General features: G+C 36.2%; 1 protein-coding gene across 3 annotated transcripts; it reads right to left on the bottom strand.

Moving 5' to 3' along the window:
- On the bottom strand, positions 1,284-13,962 carry LOC18787956. Of its 3 annotated transcripts, none has more exons than XM_020570507.1 (13): positions 13,737-13,962; positions 13,450-13,577; positions 12,899-13,335; positions 11,923-12,233; positions 11,111-11,188; positions 10,832-10,934; positions 10,057-10,145; positions 9,797-9,908; positions 6,719-6,772; positions 6,589-6,637; positions 3,088-3,188; positions 1,936-2,051; positions 1,284-1,845 (listed from the first exon to the last, which is right to left on the bottom strand). In XM_020570507.1, exons 3-13 carry the CDS (start codon positions 13,283-13,285, stop codon positions 1,509-1,511), a joined length of 1,737 nt encoding a protein of 578 aa, XP_020426096.1. In that variant the 5' UTR covers positions 13,286-13,335; positions 13,450-13,577; positions 13,737-13,962; the 3' UTR covers positions 1,284-1,508. The 3 variants fall into 3 exon arrangements, with proteins under 3 accessions (XP_020426096.1, XP_020426097.1, XP_020426095.1); XM_020570508.1 differs by having other exon boundaries at positions 12,899-13,332; positions 13,450-13,572; positions 13,737-13,913; XM_020570506.1 differs by having other exon boundaries at positions 12,899-13,332; positions 13,737-13,882.

Below are 14,301 nucleotides of genomic sequence, written 5' to 3'. Positions count from 1 at the left end.
CAAGGACGAACTTGGTTAGGATGTTGCGCTTGTGTATATCTTGTCTCTACTTGGAGTGGCCAAGTAGGGGCATTGCTAGCTTCTATTGCTGAAAAAGAAATAGAAGACGGTCACTAAAGAGGTAGTGGGTCCACCAACTACCATCCAATGCCTAATTCAGTTTTTTTTCTTAAAAAAAAGGTTACCAAAAGTACTGTACTGAGATTCAAGTTACCGTTTTAAGTGAAAAATACTCCCTTTTATAAGGACTGTTAGACCTTTTTATTGTCTGTTTTCGATGTGAGACTTAGGGAGTACGCTGATTACTTGGCATCCGCTGAGTGGGTGATCGGTGGTCGCCTGACGTGTGTCTCCCCTCTTTATGAAAAGCACGCCTTAGTAGAACATTATGTGGGCTGTTCTGGACGCTCCTTACCCATCTTGAGCCTCCTCAGACGTGGGTAAAGTAAATGTCGATTTTAGGCATAAGTACCTCCTTATGTCATTTGGCCTTTATATTTATTAGGCTCTTTTAGGGTAGACCTTATGGATATTTTCGGTGTTCATATAAGCAAATAATTTTTTTTTGAATACTAGATATTGGGGGAGGGAGTTTACACAAATATTCATTGGGTGTCTGGAGATACCTCTGTCTACATAAATGGAGGTAGAATAGCTCAGCAAACTAAGCTATACCCCACTAATTGTTGGCATCAACAATTTAAATGACCGAACAATTGTTTAACAATGACCAACATAAATATGATAGAACCATGTTCTACCTTTACCCAATGTGCACAAAGAACCAACTTTATTACTAAGAACAAACTAATACAATCAACATGACCTTGCCAATGCACAATTAATCAACTAAATAGCTGATTGCAAGCTAGGGATTATCTCGGCTAATAACCAACTAATAACAACCATTTCCAACTTAGTTGATGAGTGAGCAATACTAATGAGTAACCAAATATATGTAAGGTTCGTATTATTACCCTCCCTGCAAACTATCCTTGTGCTCAAGGATAAGATATGAGGCATGAAATTCTGATGCAACTTGACGATAAAAGCTGCATCTTATAAGTCATTGAGCCTGCTCGAGCAAGTACCATGGTGAACAATAAAATGATGAACTGAATTCTAACCACCCTCTTCCTCAGTTTGTCACATTGTTTTGGAAAAGGTAGATTGTCAACAAACCTGTTTCTTTTAATTTACATATCTTGTAACCAATACTCCACTTATTTAACAACGAGATTGATCCCCTTTTATCTGGCACAACGAAAAAACTTCAGAAAAAATAAAAACAACAAAACTCAGCCATGTTACTCTGTGTAAGCGCATTTCATTAATTTTTTCCATGTTTTATTTTTCAATTATAAATCTAATCTAACATGTTTACAAACAAGAAAAATGACAGGACTATAATCATGCATCTACAAATACAAGGCAACTCATCCATTCATGTCTACAAGGAATTTGTCTGATAAGTGTTCAGAGAAACCCGAACGCTCGTCAATTCGTGTCTAAAGGAAGTTTCTCTCAAATGAGCCTGAAGAAAACCGTGACGTTAAAGCTTGATTCATGTTTTCTGAATCCAATTTTACACTTTGCCTCCCACCTGACAAATCCTTCTCACGATCCCAAGGCTTCCACGGATGTTTCCCCACCCAGTCCTCCTCTGTCTGTTGCTTGAATTTTCTCTTTGAACGCTTTGCAGTCTCCTCTTTGTGTTTTTGCACCAATGATTTTGATCGTTTTTCTTTATTGTATTTGTCCACCAATTCTGCATCTGAACTCTGCTTTTTCTTTTCCTCCTCATTTGAAGCAAGGGCTGCAGCCTCATTATACGCCTCCAAGTAACTGCCATGGAAAACATAATATGTTAAAATTTCATACATATACACACACAGAGTTACATATTACACAAGTGCAAAGCAATCTAGTACACACCCCATCTTAGCTTTCTGGGCTCTGTCTGAAGGGGTATCAGTCCAAGCACTGGTATTACCGCGTCCTTCTTTAGTGCTCTTGTTGAATCTGGTTGATTGTGTAGGAGGCATACCATGCTGACAATAAAAAACCATCAGCATTATGACTAGCTTTTATCAAATACATAGTCAGTTTTAATTACTGGCTGGCATTCTAACATTGTGATTCAAGTATCAAATTGATGCTCTTCGAAAGATATCTCTCAAGGCCTTATCTGTTTACCTTGTTCAGCAGATTCAGGGTGGGAAATGGGAAAAGACTGAGGTTTTGGGATGAAAGTTGGGTGGGGGAAACAGAATTTGTCCTAGTGCTCGTTTGTGCTTAAATCCTTCTACTCTTCCTTTATTTTCGGATTTTTAATCCCAGCTAAATCTGAATAATCAGGAAGTAGAGGAGTTAACCGAGCTATATTGACTATCATAAAGAATGTGGTATTGTTCCCACTTAGATAGGACGAAAGAATATGGAGGTTTGAGTTATGAGGAGTTTCGATTATGGGATGACTCACTTTTTGGTTCCTCTCAAGCAACTAGGAAGGCTAAAGTACCACACGACGTCCAGGTTTTAGGTTGGGTTATTTCCCATGGGAAGATGAATACTTGTGATCTGGTGCAGAGGAAACCCCGATGGACACCAGGAAAATATAATTTGGTTCAGAAAAATCCTTAATTTTGAAATTACTGCAGTCTTTAATTTTGAATTTGCTTGAGTCTCCTAGATTTTTATTTATTTTTTATTTTTTGGTTTTGTTGGAGTCTTCTAGATTTAATAAGCCTTAGATTGTCCTGCATCAAGACCAAATTAGTGTCTATCTCCTCATTGGTGTGTGATGTGCACAAATGATGCAGTGTGTTTAAGACATTTGGTGCTCCACTGTTCAGTTACATACTCCTTGGATAAGATTGACAATAGAGGATAGTTTAAGTTTCGAAATCCAGGATCATGCAATAATCCATGATGTGAGAAGTTTCTGTTTTTTCAAGGTAGATATTGGGGTTTAGTGATAGAAAGATGTGCTGTGTTGGAAAATCTTTGGTGGTTTGGATGGAGAGAAATAGAAGAATACAAAAGGCAATTGATATAACAAGATAACACGAATGAAAAAGCACATACTTTCCTTTCAGGTGGCAGCGTTGTCATCCACTCATCTCTTTTTGGTGCCACCTTAACATCCATGTCTGCTAGCAGCTCATCATCACCCTCCATAGATATTCCTGTCCAAAAAAAAAAAAAAGTTTTCTTTCAACTAGAGCAAACAATAATGTCAACACAATTAGACAAAACAATAATTTAGCAAGTGTTTAAATCCAGAATATGGAAGATTCAAGCAAGATATCGATAGTATATTTTAGTACTCCAGATTTATGGAAATATTGAAATTTACTTTAAAACATGGAAAGTTCAAATAAAACTTTAGAAATGTTATACTAATCAGTAATGCATAAATTAGACATGTAAATTCTGTGAATTAGCATATTTGTATGTTGATTTACTTTTTTGACTTTCGAACCTTTACTTGGTTGATAAAAGTTAAACGGGACAAAAGCTAGCAACCCGTTACCCATTACCAAAACTAACTGACAGCAAAACATATAAGCAGCAAATAGTCAACACAAGTACATGTAGTAAGACAACAAAATTAAACAGAAAAACCAAAGTAACCCATTGGGAAGGCACTGGGTTAGCTCAAGTGATGGGTGAGGAAACGGGTTAGGAGGTCAAGCGTTCAATCCCTTCCAATATAACAGATAAAAGAAATAAATACATACATGGCTTATCGTTATTCCAGATCAAGGGCTGATACCACCATACAGGTTCCGGAAAACCATAAAAAACCAGAATACAAAGGAGGATGGAGAACGGAAGTGTTATCTGATTTAGGGTTTTTCGGGTGCTATATCGGAGGCAGAAAGGGCAGAACAGGGGTTTTGGAGTATTTGATAGAAAAAATTTGTGTGGTGCTGTTGGGAAGGTTGAAAGGATCATCTTATTAATTGGACAATGGTTCCAAAAACCAAAGAGTTGGCATTCTGTTGTGACACAGCACAAGTAACAAAGGGTTTCAAGCGAAACCTTGAGTAACAATAAGAACTGGATTCCACCAGAAAATTAAGAGAAGCTCTCTTGGAATAATGTTATTAAAAACTGAGTTGCCAGAAACGTTAGACAAACCTGTCTAAATACACAATTCTCAACAACCCTCAACCCTTCAACTACTAGGGGAGTTATTACATAAAACTGAAAAAACAGGATTAATTTGGAGTCTTAATAGCGTAACTCCTAAACTGTCCAAAACAGAATTTATTGGAAAATTAACTACCAAACTTTAATTGCAGTTTTGGAAGGCCAAACGACCTCAGAATGCCAAAATCCATCTTATGTCACGGCGAAGCTGTGAGTTACACTCGTGGCGTCGTTCCCTTTCCGAAATGGTATTTTGCGTCCTAATCGGAGCTTGGACGACAAATCTGCATATTCCCACTACGTCCTTTTTCTAGCTCAACCGCGATAAAATCTGCCATCTGTTCTACATCATGTTGGCTAGAGGCCTTATTGGGAAAGCAGTTGTGACATTTCCTGGTTGAAAGTCCCTTTGGCATGCAATGGTTAAAAGAATATGTTTTGGCAATCAAATTGTTGGAAATGGAGACATAATTATGTTTGGCAAGATGTTTGAATGCAAGAAACTCTCTAAAAAATCTGTTTCCTGGACAACATAAGTTGTCCAGAACATCACAGTAAGGCTATTTCTATCCTGAATCCTTATTGACTCTATTGTCTTAAAATTGAACTGGGACTTTGGTTTTAGAAGGAACTTGCACGAAATTGAGCTGGTGGAGTGATGTAGGAAAATTGGGTGAGAAAGGAAGAGGAGAGAGACCCAAACTCCCCCTGGCCTTTTGCATCGCACAAAAGGTGTATAGGAATCACTCTAACAGAAGTTATAAAACTTCCAGCATCTCACAGGCCTTTGGCATCACACCTGAAGTGCTTTGCAATCGCTATGAGTCAACCCATGCCTCACACACAAGCAGGAAATAACAACAAATATTCACTACAACATGCAGTTGGATTATTTTCTTGACTAAGAACCACCCCAATTCCGGCTGTGCTCAGATTCTATCCTACAGATCAGTTTCTGGTTCAACTTAGCATCCATGTTACAAATAATTTTGTCATTTAGGAAAGGGTAAACTGCCGAATACCACCCTGAACTATATCGACTATTGAACTTAGCACCCTGAATTATTTTTTCAACCAATTTAGCCTTCAGATTATTTTAGATGGTCCATTTAGCCCATGCCGTTAGTTTTTAGCCAATTTCATCCAAATCCGTCAAAAATGTCACATGAATGACATGTGCCTCAACAAATAATAATAAAAAATATTTTTTTTAAATAATCAATTGGCAGATCCACCAAGACCACCCCCCTCCTCTTCTTCTCCACCAAATTATCATCCCTCAGATCGGATGTGAATCACCAAGGCATAGAAAGACAATTACCGATATGTTTGAAGTCACAATATATTTTCCTCTTCTCCCACCCTTTCTTAGCAACCAAACAACCAATTGGGGAGGAGGGAAGACAATATATCTTATCAAATCTCCGGCTTTCCACAGCATTCAAACACGAAGCTTTATACGTCGCCGTCAAATCTCTCTCCGCCAAGGCCACCTTCCCAAGCACCTCAGCCACGGCCTTCTTCACGGCCCAGTCCTCATTGCTTAAAAACTCAACTACGCACGGCAGAAGCCAGTCCAAATGCCTCTGCCGCGGCACCAACAATGCTCCCAACAACCTTCATCACGCAAAACCACATAAAAGCTTCTAACTTTCACAATTTGGCACCAACCCAATTCAATTTTCCTTAAGAAAAAACCTATTATATCCCAATTTCCACCATATATAAGAAAATCTTCACATACCCACGAAAGTTTTTTTGATGAGAAGTTGAACTCTGAATACAACATAAAGAATTGAGGAAAACCCAGAAGTTTTCTTCCCCAATGCTGCCAAAATATTGAACCAAATCACATGTAACACAACCCACAAAGAGAGCTCGTATGGAGCTCAAGCATAAGCACCTAAACAATTTCACCTTAATTTCCTTTGAAGCAAGCCGTGAAATTTCCAAATGGCAAATGAGAATGCAAAAATTGAAAGGCTCCTCGTGTGAAAGGGGAGACGGTGGCTTCTGTCGGAGGAGAGGGGAGTCGATGTTCGAGTGGGGATTTGTTGGTTTTCTTTTGTTCTTTCTATTTTGAAATTATTTTTTTCATTTTTACAATTTGTATTTTGTTTGTACTGTACCTTGTAAAATGACACACTTACCCTTATAATTAAGGGAAAATTGGATGAAGTGTAAAAATTTGACAGCGGGGGCTAACTTGACCATTTAGAATAGTCCGAGGGCTAAATTGGCTGAAAAAATAATTCAGGCTGCTAAGTTTGACAATCGATGTAGTTCCGGGGGTATTTGGCAGTTTACCCTTGAAAAGCAGAACATTAACTTCAACCCTCCTTTTGTATTGTGTGGGAGGAGGGAGCGAGAGAGAGACATTAGAAGACAAACTGAGATGAAAACTTCCATATTAGCAAAAAACAAGCTAACCTTGTAACTTTCTCCACTGTGCAGCCTCACGCATTGCTTTCAACTCAACCTAGTGGAGCAAAAAGCTGCCAAGTTATAGGTGATTTTTTCAGAATATTGCTTGATCCAACACACTGGTGAAAATTCATACCTTAAATCTTTCATGTTCCTCCTTGAGTTTAATCTTGTCATCCAGCACTTTTCGCTACAACAAACAGCAAGGTAGGGAAAAAAAACCATCAAAATCAAACATCAAACTGAAAGCATAGCAGGGGGCCAAATAAAGACTGAATCAAATGACATATCTAACTTCATAGTTTACTAATATTTAACTAATCAGGCATTGACAATGCAATGATAAATCTCTAATTAATCTTTGATTACGTGATAGGAGTAAGTTGTATAACTATGCATAGATTATGTAATTATGTGAGTGTGATATGAATGCCTATATGATTCAAAAAAATGAGAAATAGAAAATCTGAAAATTATTCTCCGACATACTAACGCATAGGCCTTACTATAAATTGTAATATCATAGATTCATATGAAATACAATGATTTTGACCAAATCATTTAAATTAATCTCTGAGTGTAGAACATTGTTGGAATAAATCCCCTCCTACCAACAAATAATAAAAAATAAAAATAAAATCAATAAAAGCCCCAAGATGAAAATGAGTAAACACGAGGATGCACAGACTTATGTGGTTAACAAAGTCATCCCTACGGTGATGTAGGATATGGGTGAATTGAGTATTTAGGTAATTTAGCAGAAGCGAAAACAATGCTAAAACAGAAAGTAGATGGGAAAAGATGCCTTGGCTTCACACCAAGAATTCTAATCTCTGGAAAACTAGAGAACCTAGGAAACTAATCAATAATTTCCTCTTCCATCTCTTTCGTTTGTGTCCTAATGGGTTTGACTAAGATGTCGTCATCAATTCTCCCTGGCTGAGAAGAACTCGACTCCAGTGAGTTAAAATTGTAGTAACATTCCCGGAAGTCGGAATCACCGTGCACACATATAGACTCATCTTTGGCCTTCCTCTTGAATCCGCTAGAATCAATGAGTTGTAGGAGTTCCAACTGATCACTTACACCTTTCTCTCCTTTGCTGAATGTTAATTCAGTCAATGGGAAACTTACCAGTGTCTTCATAGGTTGAACAATCTCACTCGATTCAATCTCTGAGTCCTCATCGCTAGCTGGAAGTTCAGGCGCACAAACTTTTTCCTTAAAACTCACCTTGACCATTAGGTTCTACTTGATTCTCCATGTGATTGTCTTGAAAAGTTCCTCCTTGTTTAGCACTTATCGAATCCTCGATGAATTGACGTTCTTGAGATTCCTTCTTTGAACAAACATTGATCACATTAAACTTATCCACAGAATGGTGCTTGGATGCTTCTAGTTTTGCAAGACGACGATCAATGATGTCCAATCTGGTGGACTGCTCTCTGACTTTCTGCAGCTTGCTTTGTTAGTTAGAGTTTCTAGCATTTGAACAGTCCGTTCATAGACCATCACTAATTTTCATGCCCTAGGAAAAACGATAACCAGGCTCTGATACCAAATTTGGTGTAGGATATGGTGAATTGAGTATTTAGGTAAGTTAGCGGAAGAGAAAACAATGATAAAACAGAAAGTCAATGGCTAAAGATTCCTTGGCTTCACACCAAGGAGTCTCCAATCTCTGGAAAATAAACTTTTCTCATAACTCAAATCTCTAATCTCTAAACTCCAATAATGAATTACATAGAAGGGGTATTTATAATAATCTAACCCTAGAGTGAAAAGGAAAATTAAACTTTTTCTAGGAAAGAAATCCTAATCCAAATAAAATAGGAAACTTGGAAATCTGGAAAAAACTAGAAATCCTACTTAAATCTGGAAAACTTAGAAAACAAGTTAGAAACTAATCGCAGGAATAAAAAATTGCCAGATTTAAAGACCAAATTAAACAATTTCCTCTTCCATCTCTTTCTTTTGTAAACCCTAATGGGTTTGACAAAGCTGTCTTCATCATGCGGCCATGGAGAGTTTTCACCATCATTATGAGAAAAACAATCAACCCCAACAGAACAGTACCTTCACACTCTACAAACCAAATACAATGCATTTCCTAAATAATAACTTTCTTTCAAAATCAATGGCTAAAACAGCAACAATAATGGGTTAGCTAATCTGTCAGCTCCCTATAACAATGTAATTGTGCAGAATACTGGCAGCATAAGTTCTGGATTCCAAATGGTTGAAGAAGCTTATCATGTTGTCCATAGCTAAAATGGGCAATTCAAGCAATGAAAAACTTGTATTCATTATTTAAGAAATAAAAGGTCATATAAACAACCTTAAAACAGCCAATAACCCCTATGTTCATCTTCCTAGGGAGCTTCATTCTGTTTGTGGAGGATTAAAAGTTAGTTTTATGGTACCATCACTTATGCAAATCATAAACAATAATCTCTCCGTAAATGCTACTCTTCCCTATAATTTTTAACTGATCTTGTTTAAAGCAAAATAGTTGATCTTGTAAATTCATGATTGTCTAAGTTAAATAATCTTCAAGAGATACAATCCACTTTTGCATTGTTGAAAATTTTTATTCTCTCTTATTTGTGCCAAACAGTCAATTCTGTGTCACTCACATATGAATCAGAAATGTTTCTATATGATCCAGTTTAAAGAATGACAGTAAGCATGCAACCTCAAATGATGACAAAGTGTACAACTGGATTAATTGTTGAGGGGAGGAATGCTTCAGATATTCATTATTCATACAAGTTAACTAAAGCAACCATGACCAATTGGATTGCGATCGATTCCAGTGGATCCTTTTTTCCGTCGATTGAGCGAGGTCAAATTATTGCCTGGGTTCCAAAGTAATAGAAAAGCGAGCATCCACCTGCCCCTTTAGATCATTCTGTTTGGCTTTTAATAAGTAATTGTGCAAAACATGTATATATAGTCTAATCTCCCGCTAGATGTCCTTAAAAAATTGGAATAGAATAAGAGAAACTTCACCAGGCTGTACATTTTCTTGTAATTCTAGCACAAATAGCAGTTCAGAAGTATAAACTACTATTCTAGACAGAAGAAAAACACAACCCAAGTAGTGAAACAAAACTGGTAGATTCAAACCAATAAAACAAATCTGTCACAGTGATCATGCAAAAAATACATAAATATACCTCTCATCCATAACATATCTGTATAAAGAACTCACCTTATCTGGATCTTGTAATTCTTTAAAAGCTTTATTCAACTTAACAAATGCTTGTTGAGCTTGAGGATGCGAGCATTTATCAGGATGCACCAAAAGAGACATCTTCCAATACCTGACAGATAGGATGAAGTGATTAATTAACAAAGAAATCAAAGGCAACATACCAAATAGCATAAGCTCAAAAGTCCACAAGCATGTAAAATAGCTAAAATTAACACAACCATCATGACAAAAAATTAAATAAATATCAGCTGTTATACCTTTTCTTTATATTCTCAGCAGACATATTTTGGTTTGCTCCTAGAATATCATATAGACTATCATCTGCAGCATCCATGATCCTTGTAACCTGATTGGTTGCATATTGTTCATAAGAGTTTAAACAATACAAGAATAAAAATTATCAAATATAGACTACACAAAACCAATAAATAAATTAAATTTAAAGCTGGTACTTTTACCAGCTACATCTGCAATGTAAATAAAAAGTACAGCCCAAAAGACTGTAGGGATAAGGACTAGTTTCACTCCGAACATCATTGGAGCCACGAAAGTTCCATAGAACAAATGTGGGAGAAAACCTTAAAGCACCAGAATTAATCCAAGGGAAAAGACTGAAATTTACTTTTGAAATCTCATTACATTGCATTAAGGTCCTATCTCTTTTATAATATCCACCTTAAAATCTAGACTACCCTCTTACTGACTACTTGTAATCACAAGAATTTAAATTAACCCTTAAATTTACATTTTTACAAGAGTTCATTTATTAACCCTCTCAACACCTCTTTGACTACTCATTTAATTACCAAAATGCTCAACAACTCTTTCATCATCTAAGACCAAAACTCTTCGTCGTGCATAATTTATATCTGCTACACGTGCAACAATGTGTAAGAGCAGAAGGAAAAATGAAAGCTAAGGCTAAAAAGAGATGAGTTGTGATGATTAAACATGAACTCTCACCCAATCTAAGGCAATATGTAATGCCCTTATTAACTTGAGTATTAGGTCAGCGAGATAAAACAATCATACCTCTTCGAACCGCTCAGCTTCATTAGCTGAAGCAGTTTCAGCAACCATAGCAGGCGGTGGAGGTCCTATAAAAAATTCACTATCTTCTTCCAACTCGGCTTCTCTGTACATATATTATATATATTAAAAACCACGACATTTAAAGTCCTCCCAATCCGAACCATGCCCACAAGTAAGCCCAAATTATAACTGTATTCTAAAAATTTTAAAAAAAAACTTGAGTAATTCCAAAATTTGTTTCAAAATAAAGTGACCACTCAATACAGTTAAAGAAAATACCTGAGCTCAGCCTGTGCATCTGTCAATTTCGCTGCAGCAGCAAGTAACTCAGCTGATGGCATCGCAGGGCCAATTACCCTGCAATCGTTGCAAACAATCAAAACAAAATAAAAAAAGCAAGGTTCTTTTCTAAGCAAGTGTTATTAGATATTTCATTCAACATATATCAAACACATCAGTACTTGATGCAATATTAAAATAAAGTACAGAACTATACTTAAGTTAAAAATACTTTTACTCGCGTATTAATTTTAAGCAAACCAAAATGTTGGGGCTGCTTCACAGGAAAAAGCATAGTCTTATTAAAGATTTCTAGAGGAACAAAAATTATCATGACAACTTGTTTTATAAGAATAAGTTTTTCACAATTGAAAAGGAATTTTCAGCACTTTATTATCAATTTTATATTTTGTTATCTTTCCACATTCTTTTCTTTCGAGAATACATTGTTATCTTCTCATTCATTACAACATCAACACAAAAATAACTACAAAGTATAATAGACAAGGCAGTAATGACTGATGAACATCATGGAAAACCTCTTAATGCAGTTATCAATATGAGAAATTCATACGCAGACATGGGTCAGAAAATACTAGAAAAAGGGGTAATACTTTACAAAACTTGGTTTTGTATGGAAGCTGCAATTCATAAGAAAACAACAATAAAGCAGTGCATATAAATATATTTTATAAATTTAAAAACTAATACAAGTTGGTTAACTGGACAAAAACATCAACTAGTAGTTGTGAGTTTTAAATCAAACTAACAAGCAATTATACAACTATAAAGAGTGAAAACAGAGTCACTACCTTCTTTTGGGACCAGTATCATCATCCTCCATGCATGGCACTGTCCTATTACTTTCACCAGCCACTTGTCTGTGTTCCTCATCCAGTTGTTTTGGATGCATCTCATTCAGTCCAGATTTAGGTTCTAAGGATGTTTGAATCATGAGCCCAACAACCTCCAAAGTGGGACGAACATTTGAAGGCAGCAAAAAAACTCCATCATTTTGCTTCAGGTTCAATGCAAGGAACAACTTCCTTAGATGCTTAATCAAAGTTCTTTCTGATATTCCCTTGATGTCAACTGCTTGCCCACCATCAATCATTTCTAAAAGCTATATCAAACAAATGATGACAACTATCAATAACATTTCATCACTATATCCAATAGGTGAAAAGTAAAACCATATTAGTTCTCACATGTAAGGTTCCAGTCTTATTGCAAAAACAAATATAAAGTAGAAACACAAAACCACAGATTGAAGAGATTACTGAGAAACAACTAAACAAAAATAGTGTTTCTGTGTCGACTGCCTGCGCACCATATCACTGTTTATGGGTAGCAAAACATTGTCAATTCACACTTTTACGGGCAATCAGAAGAATTATTTTATACAATATATTACTGACAGATTTGAATAAAATATGCCAAAAGACCATCTGAAAAACATAAAGTATTTTTGACATGGAACCAAAAAAAAAACCAGTTGACATGAAAATCAAAGAACTGAAGATAACTACCGATCAGTCTAAATTCATGGCTGGAAAATATTAGAAGTTCTCTAGTTAATATTCAAACTTAATCAAATAGCAAGTCAACAAGAAAAATCAAACTTCAATAACTGACAATTAGTATCATGGCTGGAAAATATTGGGAGTTCTCTGGTTACTATTCACACTTAATCAAATCTTAAGAGTTTCATACATGAATTCTACTCCAACTATTTTGAACATAAATTTTGTTAAGAAATTGCACATGCAAAAAGGATGATAAGTTTACCTGTTTCAAATCATTCCCAACATTGGGAAATTCGTTGAACAAGCCTTGCAAAATGGCTTGCGGTTCAGCCCGACTCCTACCTGGGTCTGAATCATCACCACTTAAAGACCCCCCAGAACCAGAGTCATCATCAACCCCATAAGCCCTCTTCTTATTGTCCTCCTTTTTGGATTTCCTTCTCCTCGTCTCTCTCTTGCTTCTCCGTTTCTCTCTCCTTTCCCTTCTCCTTTCTTTCTCTCTTCTCGAACTATCGTCTTTTCTGTGGCGGTGGCGCCGGTGCCTCTTTGAAGAGCGTTCAGATTCCTCAGAACTTGAAGAAGACGACAATGACGAATCGTCATCGCTTGTATCATCGAAATGCGTCTTTCTCTTGCTTTTGCTGCCCATTTTAATTTGACAACCCAATAATATTCAACCGACCGAAGCAGAAGTTCCTACTTGTTATTCGATAAGGCATCAATTTAAAGGTTAGCAAAAACCATTACATCTCATCATCAATTTCAGAGTGGATATTAAACTAAAATATACAAAGAAAAACTATGGAAGCTTACCTACGCAAAAGAGCCTTGGTTCGAAACCAGGATTTAAATCCTGGTGGTGGTGAAGATTTGGTGCCAAAATTGTGCACTTTTTTTTTAGCTGCTTACAATTCTCCACTCAGCAACAATTAAACCCTAAACTATAAATAGAAAGAAACTAGAAATTAAACCGTATATTTTAGAAATTGAAATCAGAAATCAAACTGCAAATCATGAGTAAGAGATTGAAGAACAAAATAGAGGGGCATGGGTGCTGCTGTTAAACTTAAATGAAGAAGATGAGAAGTTGAACAACGAACCTGCAAAACCAGAACACGCTGGGATGGGATTTGCCTGCCTGCAACAAATACATGGCCAATATGCTGGGAAGGGTGTGTTTCATTCGAGAATAAACAAGAAAAATAAAAGAAAGGAATGAGAAAGGGATGGAGCTTGGGTTAGGCTACGGGCTTTAAAATTCTTCTTAGTAGAAAAAAAAAAAAAATTTTGTTTGAATTTAGTCAATTTTATATTTGTAGTTTTCAATTTTGCTAATTTTATTCTTATAGTTTTTAATTCGAAGCAATTCAATGATATGATTCAATTTTTATTAAAATTCCTTCCAATTCCGTTAAATTTTGACTACATGCACTCATGTAGAAGGGTATTTTGGCACCTTTGGGCAAAATTCTTCCCAATTCACCCAAATTTCAAACTAGAGATGTAAATTTTTCTAAAATCCTAAATGTCCTTTAAAGTGAATTGAAATATCCCTACACATGGTCACAAATTATGGTTGACAATAGGGGTAGGCATGGTTCGGGTTGGATCGGTTTTTGTCTCAAATTAGAATCGATTTGGTACTATTCATTCGGTTTGGTTCGA

This window comes from Prunus persica, chromosome G8 (assembly GCF_000346465.2).
Source record: "Prunus persica cultivar Lovell chromosome G8, Prunus_persica_NCBIv2, whole genome shotgun sequence".
Lineage (NCBI taxonomy): Eukaryota > Viridiplantae > Streptophyta > Magnoliopsida > Rosales > Rosaceae > Prunus > Prunus persica.
Note: the sequence above shows the minus strand (reverse complement) of the source record. Positions and strands in the feature narration are given on the sequence as shown.